The 14,345-nt window shown below is 37.6% G+C and overlaps 1 protein-coding gene across 2 annotated transcripts in view; it reads left to right on the top strand.

Annotated features, from left to right (window-relative positions):
- The first annotated feature begins 249 nt into the window (after window positions 1-249).
- The window catches only part of FBXL13 (F-box and leucine rich repeat protein 13), a 194,526-nt gene continuing 180,430 nt past the window's right edge, over window positions 250-14,345 (top strand). For both annotated transcript variants that reach the window (XM_075064574.1, XM_075064569.1), the window contains exons 1-4: window positions 250-347; window positions 4,474-4,567; window positions 5,681-5,748; window positions 12,493-12,647. In XM_075064574.1, the coding sequence (XP_074920675.1) occupies window positions 268-347; window positions 4,474-4,567; window positions 5,681-5,748; window positions 12,493-12,647 (397 nt within the window). In that variant the 5' untranslated portion in view covers window positions 250-267. The remainder of the gene's footprint in view (window positions 348-4,473; window positions 4,568-5,680; window positions 5,749-12,492; window positions 12,648-14,345) is intronic.

Raw genomic sequence — 14,345 nt, 5'->3', positions numbered from 1 at the left:
TATAGAAGTGCCATATGTTTTGTTGTTATGATATGACTAGAGGCATGAGGGCTACCAGTTGAAATATACTGATATATACATTATGGCATTTAAAATAAGAATTAAATAAAAGAAACAGAATGATAAAATGATAGAGAAGAATTGTATAAATGTTATACTATTTAAAATTCATTTGGTAGCTGTGTTTAGCGTAACAGTTTCAGACATGTGAAAGGTGTTAATTTACTCTGTTCTTTTTTGCAGACTCTACTATGTGGTGTATTTATTATGTGTCCAGAGGATCCACTTAAGTTTTTAGAAGAAAAGATAAGAGAAATAATGGAGAAGGGACTAGATGGTATTTTATGGTACTTATCAAATGTTTTTGTGTGTTCTATGTGGTGTAAAATGTTGACCTGTCAATTTTAAAACAGCACTAATGTTGCATTTACAGTCATCTGCAAAATAAATATCCCTCATGCCCAGAGATTAATAGCACATTACAAATAGACTGATTAATATTGAGATTTTGTACTAAAAACATATGATATTTTTCCTTTGTCTATTTTTATTTGAATTGTCCACAGAGTATTTACTAAATGTATTTAATATTATATTTCTGTTATAACATATATTTATTGAGCTCTTTATTTTGAGATAAACATTATGGGCTATGTATCAGGGAGTCACCGTGTTAGTCTGTATCCACAAAAACAATGAGGAGGCCGATGGCACCTTAAAGTCTAACAGATTTATTTTGGCATAAGCTTTTGTGGGTAAAAAACCACACTTGTTGGGCCCAACAAGGAAAATAACAGAACACCACTAGCCATCATGTACAGCCCCCCAGCTAAAACCTCTCCAGCACATCATCAACAGTCTACAACCTATCCTGGAAAATGATCCCTCACTCTCACAGATCTTGGGAGGTAGGCCAGTCCTCACTTACAGACAGCCCCCCAACCTGAAGCAAATACTCACCAGCAACTACGCACCTCACCACAGAAACACTAACCCAGGAACCAATCCCTGTAACAAACTCCGTTGCCTACTCTGTCCGCATATCTACTCTAGCAACACCATCATAGGACCCAACCACAACAGCCACACCATCAGGGGCTCATTCACCTGCACATCTACTGATGTGATTTATGCCATCATTTGCCAGCAATGCCCCTCTGCCATGTACATTGGCCAAAGTGGACAGTCTCTATGTAAAAGAATAAATGGACACAAATCAGACATTAGGAATGGTAACATACAAAAGCTAGTAGGACAACACTTCAGTCTCTCTGGACATTCAATAACAGATTTAAAAGTAGCCATCCTTCAAAAATAAAAACCCTTCAGAAACAGACTTCAAAGAGAAACTGCCGAGCTACAATTCATTTGCAAACTTAACACCATTAATTTGGGCTTGAATAGGGCCTGGGAGTGGCTGGGTCACTACAAAAGCAATTTTCCCTATCTTGGTATTGACACCTCCTCATCAGTTATTGGGAGTGGACCACATCTACCCTGACTGAATTGGCCTTGTCAATACTGGTTCTCCACTTGTAAGGTAACTCTCTTCTCTTCATGTGCCAGTATATTTATGCCTGTATCTGTAATTTTCACTCCATGCATCTGAAGAAGTGGGTTTTTTACCCATGAAAGCTTATGCCCAAATAAATCTGTCAGTCTTTAAGGTGCCACCTCGTTGTTATTATGATCTATATCCCCAGCTGGTGTAAATTGGCATAGCTTCATTGAAGTCAGTGCTGATATACACCACCTAAGAATGTGGCTCTAAATGTATTGAATTACTCATAGACTTATTTTCCAATTTTTATTTCTCACCTCTCTCTCTTTTTGAAACTTAGGCATTACAATAAGGGAAAAGAAACTACAGGCTAAGGGACTAATCTCATTCACACTGCAGTCAAAGGGAATATTTCTACTGACTTTGCTGGAGGTGGCATTGGGCCCTAATAACTAACTAACTATCTAAATAGACGTTGGAGCTGTCACTATAGTATCTGAATGCCTTCCAAGTACTCCAAAATGGAAATCACAATAACAGTCCGACTTGCTCTCTTACTTTTCTCCTTCCCAGTGTGTAGGAAAAATATCTTGATTAGTTTATAGTTTGTGGTATGTGAGAGACAGAGAGTGTATGTGTGTCTGATTAGCTTGTTGTGGGAAAGCCAAGTCGACAAGATGAGTTTTGTATTCAGTTTTGAACATGGTGAGGCCCCAGGGCTGTACTTACCTTTTATGAGAATAAATTCAGTAATGCAGGTCCAGCTCCTATGAAAGTCTTGTCTCCTCATTCAAGATACTTCACTTATAGGTGAATAGTTTCATAGCTCCAGTATAATTCATGTGAGGTCATGCTTCTGAAGAGGTGATCTCTGTGGTACTTAAGTCCAGTCTATATGGGCTTTGAATATTAGGACAGAGATCTTGAACTGGACTCTTTTTTGGGGGTGCCAGTTCAGAGAGCAGAGAATCAGTCTGATGTGCTCTTGGTGACCTGTGTTCCTGAGCAGCTGGGCTGCTGTGTTTTATACCAAGTAGAGCTTTTCCAGGTGCACAGCTTTATTCCTAGAGATAATGAGTGCAATAATGAAACCTGGAATGTTAAACTATCATAATGATTAAATTGAGCTATAAAATAATCTGTATTGTATCCCTCTCCTCAGTGTAAAGAAAGAACAGATATAAGAAAAAAAGAGCTAATGAGCATTTTTGTTGACTAAGATGTTAGTAACACAGTCTCGACAAAGGCTTACATTCTGGAGGCCAGTGGGAATTTTATCGGAGAAGGAGAGTTGGATTGGTTTTAAATCAATTTGTATTAAAGTTTATATTATGTAGACAGGTTGGATGACTATATAACATGCAGTTTCTCACGTTTCTGCTTCAATACATCTACCATCACTGATGCATCCTATTTACTAAGGGACTGTTCCTGTGAAGTGCTGAGCATGCTAACACCCAGTGACGTCAGTGGGAAATGGAGGTGTTCAGCACTTTGCTGGATCAGGCCCAAAAAGGCATAGTTGGAGCTCATAGTTAGACAGCAGCTAGAGAAGTTAGGAGACTAAAGATGGCAAAAGGAGAGGGGGAGCAAAAGATAATGGAGAAAAGTGGCTTGGATTTTATAGGGCCAGTCTATGACTGGCCCATGTGCAGGTGCACAAGTGGGAGGGGAAATATTAATGGAACTTCTCTCCCTTACATACCCTGTGCAAGGGTCACACACAGTTGTAGTCTTTGCGTATTACTCCTGGGTGAATTCTTCACCACTGTGTATGCGCAGAATTCATGTCCCCTGCAGATTTCTTTGTTTCCCCGTAGCAAAAGTCTTTCTGACAGGGAAGCAAAGGGAAGCTGCAAGAGCAGTCACACACCACTCCCCAGCAGCACAAGTACATCATTTCAGGCAGCCGGAGGAGAGGTAAATCACTGTGGGGCTGGGGATACCCAAGCCAGTGGCTCCTACCCTGAGCCAGGATCGGCTGCTTGTCCCAGCTGGGCTGGAGACAGGAGAGGATGGGACTTCCTCTTCACCTGCAAGGAATGGCTGGAGCTGTGTCAGACCCACCCCCAGAAACCTCCCCGAGCTGCAGGAAGCTGAGCATCCTCCCCTGCTTCCTGCCCTCATCACTCCTCAGTTGTGGGGGGGAGGGGTCACTGTATGGGGAGCTGCTCCCCCATCTTCCCAACCCCCATGCATCCAGACCTTCCATACCCAGACACCCTTGCCAAGCCTCACCCCATACACCCAGAGCCCCCAGCACTCCATACCCGAACCCCACCCTGCTGAACCTTAATCCGATCATCTGGAGCCCCTGGCACCCAGACTCCCTGCCTCCATACCCACTGAGCTCCCTGCACTCAACCCCCCAACCCTGACAAGCCACACCCCCCACATCATCCTGGGCCCCTACATCCAGACACCCACACCTCTGACCCCTAACTAGCTGCACCCAGACCCCACCCCACCAACCCCCACTCCCTCAGTTGAGACCCCCCACACCCAGACCTCTCCGTTGAGCCCCAACCACCTTCACCTGGAAGCCCCTGCGTCTGGAACCCCCTCAACCAGCCTCTAGTCATCCAGATCCCTCCACACCTAGACCCCTTGCTGAGCTGCCTGCACCCAGATTGTCGCACACAGAACCCTCCTAACTCACACTTGGATCCTCCCATATTGAGTCCCTTCACACTTGGATCCTGCCTGGTTGAGCCTGCCTGCCCCACATCTAGTGCACGTAGCACAGAGGGGCAGGGCCCCAGGGTGTTTTTGGGGCAGGCCCAGACCTTGTGCTGTGTCAGGGTCTGGTATAGCATCTCCGCTGAGTCCGTGTCCTGGGTTGGCACATTAACAGAATTGGAATGAAGGTAGTAAAGATATTAAATAATCAGTTAGCTGTAGAGAAATTAATTTTCCTTCAGTGTTACTAATGTGGCTTACATGATTTACTTTTTTGTTTATTTGTTTTGCAGGGATACATGTATTGATTCATCCTTAAGGCCAAAATTAAAGAGGATTTCAGAAACTTATTTGCGCATCCTTTTTGGACTAAATGATGAACAGCTGGTAACAATCATTGAGCAATTGCACTGAATCTGTACTTTAAAAAAAATCTTTCATTACAGAAGGGTTTAATTTTTCCGTCAAGTTTATTTCATGATACTGCCATTTCTGTTGTAGTTTATGCGAAGGAATGGTGGTACCTTCCATTTGTTCCTATTGTTAGTTTTATGATCTTCCAAAATGTACATCTTCGTGTTGACATGTTGTCTATGCATATGGTAGATTGCCAAAAATAGTAGCGTCTTTATCAAAATTGGACAGAATTACCAATGTAATGAACTTCTATGTTACAATCTTTCCAAGTGCATCTGGACCCAGTTTCAGTTTCATGATATTCTGTGTATTATTTGGTTTGATTGATTCTACTGAATAAGAACATTAAGGTAATTGGCAAAGGAAATGAAGGTTTCTTAAAATTGGGCAGTGGTCCTGTATAATTTATGAAATTACAGCAAAAATCTTTTCATGTACCCAAGATTTTGGAAGGGTGCATTTTAAATAGATCCATATAAATATCAATAATAAATATAAAGTGAGCACTGTATACTTTGCATTCTGTGTTGTAATTTAAATCTATGTATTTGAAAATGTAGAAAACATTAAAAAATTAAATAAATGGTATTCTATGATTGTTTAACATCATGATTAATCATGATTGTTTTTTTTACTTACTTGACAGCCCTAATAAGTTTATTAAATTCTAGCAAACCACAAAGTAAAAGAGAAGAATTTACAATAAAAGATAGAATGTTTCTAGCAATTAAATATATTTTATCAATAAAACAGTGAATTTTGGGGAAGAAATGCTGACACTGAGCTAGAGTAATGCCTTCTTCGTGTGTACAGTTCAGTTCTATATTTAGTTTTTGCCTTCAGATTTTATGCCTGTAAAAGCAGGTTTATATTGAAAGAAGTTGATAGGGGAAGAAAGATACACAGAAAAATGTCATAGACAGAAAATTGTATCTGAACATGAATTTCTTTGAACTGTACCATTTAATTTGCGTTGATCAATATGGAAAATAAAACTGCCAGTATTTTTGGCTACTTTTTAAGCATTCAGTATGCAACACCATTTTTTAATTTATGTATTAATATAATACATTATTTGTTTAGATGACTGATGAGTTATGTGGCAAAGCATGGAACTTTTACAGCAAAAACTTAAAGAAAGTGTACTTTCAGTAAGTATATGTACCGTACATGAAGAATACTGAATTTTTAGGAAAAAATCCGCTTTGTCTAGAATATTTAGTGTTATTGCGAGTTCTGTACTTAGATTTCACCAACCAAGAAACAATTATAAACTCCTTAGGCTCTATACAGCCTTAACATAGAATCACAGACCCCTTGGACATTCTGATCTACTTTGCCACCCAGACAAGCTTGTCTCTGTGACAGATGGTCACTTTACATCAAAGATCAAAAAATATTCAGATTACTCCCAGTCCCAAAGGACCAGTCACTTATTCCAGGTCAATTTGCACCTTAGATCTCGTGCCAGAGACAATACTTGTAGGCAGTCCTGTAAAAAACTAACTAGAAGTTTATTAACTAGGAAAAAGAAACGAGAGTTATTTAAAAGGCTAAAGCATTTAAGCATGCATGCACATGTGACTTACAATCTTAAATTCAAAAGGGAATAGAAGCTTCTATAATAAGCAAGATTTTATGTCCTTTGGGGCTAATTCAAGCCAAGCAGCCTGGGGATCTCTTGTTTATATTTAGGAATCTTTGCCCCTCAGAGACCAGACAGCATAAAGAGACCCTAATTCCTTCTGGTCAGGGATTTTTATCCCCACTTCTCTAGCATGCAGGCTGATGGGCTGAGTGCTTCTGCATGTAACCTCTTCATGGTTGGGTGGGAGGAGCAATCAACAAAGTTTTTGTTCCTCACTGACTCATACGGATTCCATAGTCCTTGGTAATGAGTGGGAGAGAACATCTTCTGCAGGAAACCAGGATTTTGCATTATTTGAAATTTTTTTCCTGGTTGGTGAGTTACATAGTTTTAGAACAAGCATTTTACAGTTATAGAGCAAACACTTCAGTATTACCTTTTAGCAGATATAAATAGGATTCATCCATGCAGCATTCTATAAGCATTCCGTAAAGTCTGAGCCTTGTACACATTTTTATGACACTAACATCTGTTTTAACTATGGTAACCCACAGGTAAGCCAGACTGGTTTCCAGTTATGCATTTGAAAATGATCAGTGAGGCCTGGGGCCTTGGCATGATCTGGCACCTGGACTGCCAGCGCCACAAACAGAATAAAGATAGATGACCAAATTAGATTATTTGGTTTTGCTTTCCTTTAGCAATGTTATTTTGTATTCAAAATGTAGCGAGCTCAGAGTGCCTGTAAATTCCAGGCCCAATCCAGAGTTTATTGAAATCAGTGGAAGTCTTTTTACTTCAGTGGGTTTTGGACCAGGCCTTCCCTGTACTGCCTCTCATACAGATTAATCTTGGCAGAGTACTAAAATCCCAATGGAGAAAGGATATTTTGGGGTAGGGTTAAAGTACACGACTGAGAGTCAAGGATCTGGGTTCTCTTTCTGGCTCTTATTCAGATTTACTTTGTGACTTTGGGCAATTCACTCATTCTCTCTGTGGTTCAGTTTTTCTCTCTATATATAAATACTTACATGCATCCTGAATGAATTAATCGTTAATCAAAAATCACTTCATTGTGGCCATGAATTTCAAAGGTCCTACAGTTTTCCATTGGAACTAACATTTAGGGGAGATAAGGCTAGAGGTCCAGAAAAAGCTATTACTTCTTGAGTGGAAAATAGTGCACGTGTCTGATATATAACTATGATAGTCAAAATGGTTAAAAACCTTAGTAAAAATCATAAGTCTTCTCCATTATTTCAGGTTTCACTGTTATTGACTTTACAATGGGAGTTGGATTAGAACCATAAAATGTTACATTTACAGTAGCTCTCAGCTATATTCAATTAAATTACATTTTGCTTCCAAATTGGAGATTTGTTAGCAAATCAAAGTGCTGTCATAAAGCCTCATTTCAGTGACTATCTTTCATATTGCTCTGACAAAGAAAAATACTGTACTATAATTAATAAACAATGTGTGATTCTTTGAGAAAATATTTCTCTTTGGGCTCTGAATACTTCTGTGTCGCTCAAGAGAGGAAGAACAATGTTTAATGTATTTTTGTGGAAGGATAAAATGGTTTAGATTTAAATGTTGATTTATATTCTTCTTTCATTTTAGTTTTTATTCACATTACCAAAGAAACTTAAATAACATTTTTAAACCCCAGTTCAGGAAAACACTTAAGCATGTGCTTAAATCCAGGGGCAGCCTGTCCATATAGGCCAACTAGGCGGTTGCCTAGAGTGCCAAGTTAAATGGGGCGCCAAATTTGACGAAAAAAAGAAAAAAAATTGAAAAAGATGAAAAAAATACAAATAAAATAATGAAGATGTCATCATTTCAATTCCTGTGTGCGTATGGAGGGAATCTTAATTGTAATTAATTTCTCTACATTTCTGAGAATTTATTAATATGTCAAATCTTTTATGTACTGCAAAAATAAATAATATTTTTTAGTGAATTTTTTTTTTCAATTTGCAACGTAGGGTCAAGATGACCCACTCTGGAATTTTGATAAGCAGTAACTCAGCCACAATGAAACACATCTGCCAGTAGCAAGAGCTGCAATGCTAGTGACACCTAACTCAAACATACATCAAGGTGGCATAGCCGGAAATTCATGTAGAGCAGAGAGACTGCGAGCTGATACAGGTCAAATGGTCATTTTAACACACGTCACAGGTAGATGATTAAGAATCAAGCGAATGCTGTGGAAAATTGTGTTTCTTGGTGCCAAAGAATAAAGAATAACGTCTTTCAGTATTATAAATCCAAAATGTGGGTATCTTTAAGCGTTATTAAACCTTAGCATTATTATCGAGCTATATAATTATGAACTTTTCTGTGTTATAACTGGTTCACATGTAATAAATAAGGTTCATAAAAGAAAAGTAATAGCATTAACGCTTAATAGACTATGAAAGTGATGACGTCACACTCCAAGTGGGTAACCGTGAGGAAGGGGATGTCTTTCCAAATAACCAGTGTTGGGTTATAACATCGAAAAAGGTCATTTTGTTTCCGTTTAAATGCTGTAAGTAAATATTTTAATAGATAAGCGAGTGTATGTTATTAATCTGAACCTTTAAGCAGTGAAAAGATGTTTTGGGATGGCTGCAATGTGGTTTAAATCAGCAATCATGTGGTGTGTCAGCCATCCTTAAGGCTATAATGGTTGCAGTCGGGAGCACAGTACATAACAGTTTTCAAATGCCCCTTGGCAGAAAGAGGGAAAAAATAAATCCTCAGGAGCTAAGTATCATAAATGAAAGGCTGAGAAGGAAAAGGACCAAGCAAAACAGCAGGGATCCTTCCTGAAATATCTTCTCTTTAATCCAGATAAACATGGAAGCAGTTCACAGCATCCAGATGAAGGAATTTTACTTGGAGAAGAGGTTAGCTGACATCCGCATGGAAGCAGTTTGGAACATCAAGATGAAGATATATTATTTTGAGATGAGGGTAGCTCACACCCACAAAAAAGCATTTTGGAAACCCAAGATGATGAAAACTTACTTCTAGATGAAGGTAGCTCACAGCATCAGCCTGATATGGAAGTGGAGAAAATGTATTCACCTTCAGAGACACATGCAGAAATTCAAGTAAATGAAGTAGAAGGAAGAAAGGATGAGGAAGTTACAAACAAGTTACAGTATGGGGACCCAACTTCATGGCCCAGATGTGATGACAGTGTGCGGCAAATTCTCATGGAACATGGACCCAAACAAGTTAATGAATTTCCCTTTTCTAAGGATGGAAATAAAAGAAAAAAGTCTCTGCTCATCATTACAAGAGGAAACTCATTAATGGGAAAGAAATTCATCGAAACTGGTTACAGCATTCACTGTCGAAGGACTCTATGTTTTGCTTTTGCTGCAAGTTGTTTAGAAATCAAGCAATTGGTACATCACTTACTGAAAATGGTTTGAAGAACTGGAAAAACATATCTTCAATTCTCTCTTCACATAAAAAGTACAGAACATTTGGAATGTTTTCAAAATTGGAAAGAACTTGAGTTATGATTGAAAAAAGGAAAAACTGTTGATGAAGAAAATTTACATGTGATCAAGGAAAAAGAAGAATATTGGCAACAAATATTAGAGCGTCTGATTGCTTTAGTGAGAGTTCTCAGGGGGCAAAATTTAGCATTCTGTGGCTGCGGTAGAAATGACAAATTTTACACTCCAGGTAATGGAAACTTTTAAAAATTTGTTGAATACCTAGCTTTGTTTGATCCAGTCATGGAGGAGCATCTACATAAAATAACTGATCATGAAACACAGGTTCATTACTTAGGAAAAAATATGCAGGATGAACTGATTTAAATCCTAGCAAATGCCATTAAAAAGGAAATTGTAGAAGTTGCCCATTCTCCAAAATACTTTTCAATAATACTGGACTGTACACCAGATGTGAGTCGTGTTGAACAAGTGATCATTCATTTTGTGGTTATGGAAAAGTCTGCAGATGAAGATAATGTTGAAATGCTCATAAAGGAACATTTTGGGGTTTCATACCACTGAAAGAGATGACTGGAACATTTATCACTGAAACTATTCTACAAGAGCTTGAAACAATGTCATTATCTGTTGAAAACTTACATTGCCAAGGCTATGATAATCGGAGTAATATGAAGGGTAAAGGCAATGGTGTGCAAAGGAGAATGATGGAAATCAATCATAGGGCCTTTTACGTTCCGTGCAGTGCGCATTCTCTGAATTTGGTTGTCAGTGATGCTGCTAGATGCTGTTTGGAGGCAAGCAGTTTCTTTGACCTGGTGCAATGTGTTTGTGTTTTTCTCAGGCTCAACATGCCGTTGGGAGATTCTGACTTGCCATGTGAATTCTCTAACTGTGAAACCACTTAGTCAGACAAGATAGGAGAGTCTCACTGATGCCTTGAAGCCTCTTCACTGTGAACTTGGAAACATTTATGATACCCTAATTTGAAATTTCTGATGATACTACCTTTACTGGATTATCTGACAATTCAGCACATTCAGATGCAGAAGCTCTTGCAAATGGCCTTTCCAAGTTCAAATTTGTGACTTCACTCATTTTGTGGTATAATAGCCTTTTCGAGATTAACCTCACTAGTAAGCAACTTCCGGAAAAGAACTTGAACATACATTCTGCTATTCAAAAACTGCAGCAAACTAAAAATATTCTGGAGGAATTCAGAAGTGATGAAGGGTTCGAAAGAACACTGGTAGATTCTCTCAAGCTTGCTGAAGCAATAGACTTTCCAACAGAATTTGAACCAGAGCCAGTTCGCATTCGGCAAAAGAAATAGCAGTTTTCATATGAAGGATGAGACGCACCCATTCAGAACCAAAACAAAGGTTCAAAGTGAATTTCTACTTTGCAGTCCTTGATTCTGCTATTCACTCAGTTGATGAAAGATTTCAACAGATGCAGCAGCTAGAGTCAGTATTTGGCTCTCTGTGTGATATCCACCTCTTGCAAAAGAAAACAGCAAAACAGATAAGATAATTTTGTATAAAACTGGAGTCAGCATTGACTCATGAAAATTCAAAAGACATTGATGCTACAGATTTGTGTAGTGAGCTTCAGGCTTTTACAAGATGATTTAAAAAACCTTCCACTCCTGAAGAAGTACTGAAGTTTGTTTGTGAAAATAAACTCACAGACAGTTTTCCAAACATTTTTATAGCTCTATGCATTCTTTTAACATTTCCAGTTTCCGTAGCTAGTGAGGAATGTAGCTTCTCAAAGTTAAAATTGATAAAAACATATCTGCGTTCAACGGTGGTGCAAAAGAGACTTGTTGGACTTACCACAATGTCAGTAGAGTGTGAAATAGCTGGAAAACTGGATCTAAAAGAACTAGTGACCGAATTTTCAAAACTTAAAGCAAGAAAAGTCATGTTTTAAGAATACAAAGTGTTTTTTATTCGGAGTGTTTTGAAAATACAGGTTAAAGTTCATTGAAGAGTTTTTTTATTTTTTTCTATATTGGGTGTGGTGGTAGTGGAAGTTAAAGCAGGATAGCGCAATGGATGATTTTGGATTTGTAATGCATTTTTATTTGAAATCGGACTGAAATATCATCCAGCTGTCATCTACAAATCTATTCTGAAAATTTTGTGTCTCTATTTTATCTGATCTCAGAAACATTGGTTGGACAAAGGGATGAACAAACTGAATAATTAAGCCTCTATTTAAAAAAAAAAAAACTCATAAAAAACATTCAAAGGAAAAAAGGGGCAAAATGTTTCCCAGTTTACCAAAAACCTCAGCCTATATCTTCCCTTGGGGTTTTGGGGTGGGGGGCGCTGATTGCATGGTTCGCCTAGGGTGCCAGTTGCTGGCAGCTAGTCTAGGGCCGTCCCTTCTTAAATCCATCACTATTTGAGAAATTGCTTATACACAGGCTTAACATTAAGCATGTGTTTAAGTTCCGTTGCTTTCATGTGCTTAAGTGCCTTTCTTGAATATGGATACTTTCTTGAATCAGGATCTCAATAATCACATACTAGCTGGAGCAAGTAATGAATAGAATCAGTCAGATATTTTACAAACTGATGATGTAACATATTAATCGAAGGCAGAAACTTTATTAAAAACGATATAGCTCAGAGGAACTATAATTGAAATATATCAGCCATAAGAATTGTTTTGGAAAAAATGACCACCATCATGTGACTTAGTTTGAGCCATTAAGTTTATGTTCATCAGCTTATCTTTCAAACGCATTGTATTAAGTTGCAGAGTTTTATGCATTTTATTCCATCCAAGTCAGAAACATTAATAAAATTATTAACTGTGCCTTAACATTGCAGAGAATGGATGCAATATTGTCTGTTGCAAAAAAACAGCAGAGCACTTGTAAAGCGGAAGATGGCTGTTGCAGCAGCCCATTATGACACCAGAATAACCAGAGTAGTAGTACAGAAGTGGAGAGCTTGGGTACAGTTTCGCAAGGAACAAATAGCATGTAAGTTTTACAAGCTGCTTTGCATAAACAAAATACAATTTGTATATTATAAGCTTAATAATATTTGAGCAACACAGAAGCTGTGAGTCTCTGAACTCTGTTGTGCTTGCAGCTCATTAATAACTTTGCATACTCAGTTATTCACAGAGTTTTAGATTATTGTATTTGTGCAGTGTTCTCATAGGACAAAAATAGATCTTGTATGTCTCACTGCAGAGAAAATTTTTTTTCTTGTATAAAATTATTTTTGGTTTTGAGTTTGATGAAACATGAGACATGAAATTTTTATTTTTAGGGATATAATTCTAAGGTCTAGTATCTGGACTGCTTTAATAGAGGATCTGTTTTTAAACAGTAACATCAAAATCCTGGTTGCAGAGCTGGTATACTTTAAATCCATGTCAAACTCTGCTGTGTGACATCTGCATGGCTTTTAAAAGGTCATTGAATTATTTATAAACATTTAATTTGTAAGAGTTCTTGTGACCCAAAGACCAGGTAAATAGTTTAAAGGTCTTTTAAATTGTTCAGTTTATTCATTTTCACTTTCAAGATAATTTAGTTTGTGTGTGTAAAAACAGTGACATAAATTTAGTGTGAACATTTTTAGGATATAGTTAAAATACCAAAATGTACAATTGAGAATTCTTCTTGCAGTCTTTACTTAAAACAAATAGTCCCATTGAGTTAAATGTGACTACTCATGTGAGCAAGAACTACTGGGGTGAGTTAAAGTTTGCAAGGTTGGGAATAAAATCGCAAATTCTGCTCTCAGATACAGGTGGAACTTATATTGGTACCCATTCAAATTGGAGAAAAGAATTTGGCTCATATATTTGTACAGTGTCTTCTGTATGTGAAGTATAAAAATTATTTAAAATCTGTTGAAAAATATGTAATTTTAAAGGAAAAAGACACCAAATAACAAGCTTCATATAAACCCAGTTTAAAAGATACAAGAATTTTTGTTGGAAATGAAAGTGACTGCTTTTAAGAAAATTCTTTGGAGTGTAATCACGATGATACAAGATAGAATCTACCAGTTTTATAGTAACATGTAGTTCTACAGTCCTTTTTAAACTATTTCCATTCTGAAACTAGGTCAAGTTATTAAGAATCAGATCTTTTAAATTGAAAATTCAGACCAGACATACTGGACAAGGAACTATAACATTTAAAACAGGAAATATAAAACAAAACTTTCATAGCGATTACGTTGACTACATTTTTGAATTATATCGAAAACACTAATCTGCCTTTATTATTCCTGAACCTGCACACTCTCAAGATGTTACATGTAAAGTGAGTGAGTTATGTCCTGTTCCATTTCACTGAGGACAGCGTACATTTTTTTCCTCCACTCTGACGGCACTCTTCAAACTTGCTACTTGTTCTGGAATTTAAGAATTGGTGAACTTACTGTTTTTTGGCAGATCCAACTTGCAGATTAATCATGCCTTTATAGATAGCTATTAAAATAAGATCATATAACACTTTTTCGCTTTGCCTGGAAACGTAGTGTATTTGTATGAACCACTACATATGCTGTGAGAGTGTTGTTGCTGCATGTTTCATTATAAAGAACAAAACTGTGGACAGTTATAAATCCGTAGAAATGGTTGTATACGGAACTGCATTTCATCAAAGGCATTTAACTGAAACATCTATTCAGAAATGAGGTCCTTGCTTTCGTAACTT

This window comes from Chelonoidis abingdonii, chromosome 1 (genome assembly GCF_003597395.2).
Source record: "Chelonoidis abingdonii isolate Lonesome George chromosome 1, CheloAbing_2.0, whole genome shotgun sequence".
Lineage (NCBI taxonomy): Eukaryota > Metazoa > Chordata > Testudines > Testudinidae > Chelonoidis > Chelonoidis abingdonii.
The sequence above is the reverse complement of the archived record's forward strand: the minus strand, read 5'-3'. Positions and strand labels throughout refer to the sequence as shown.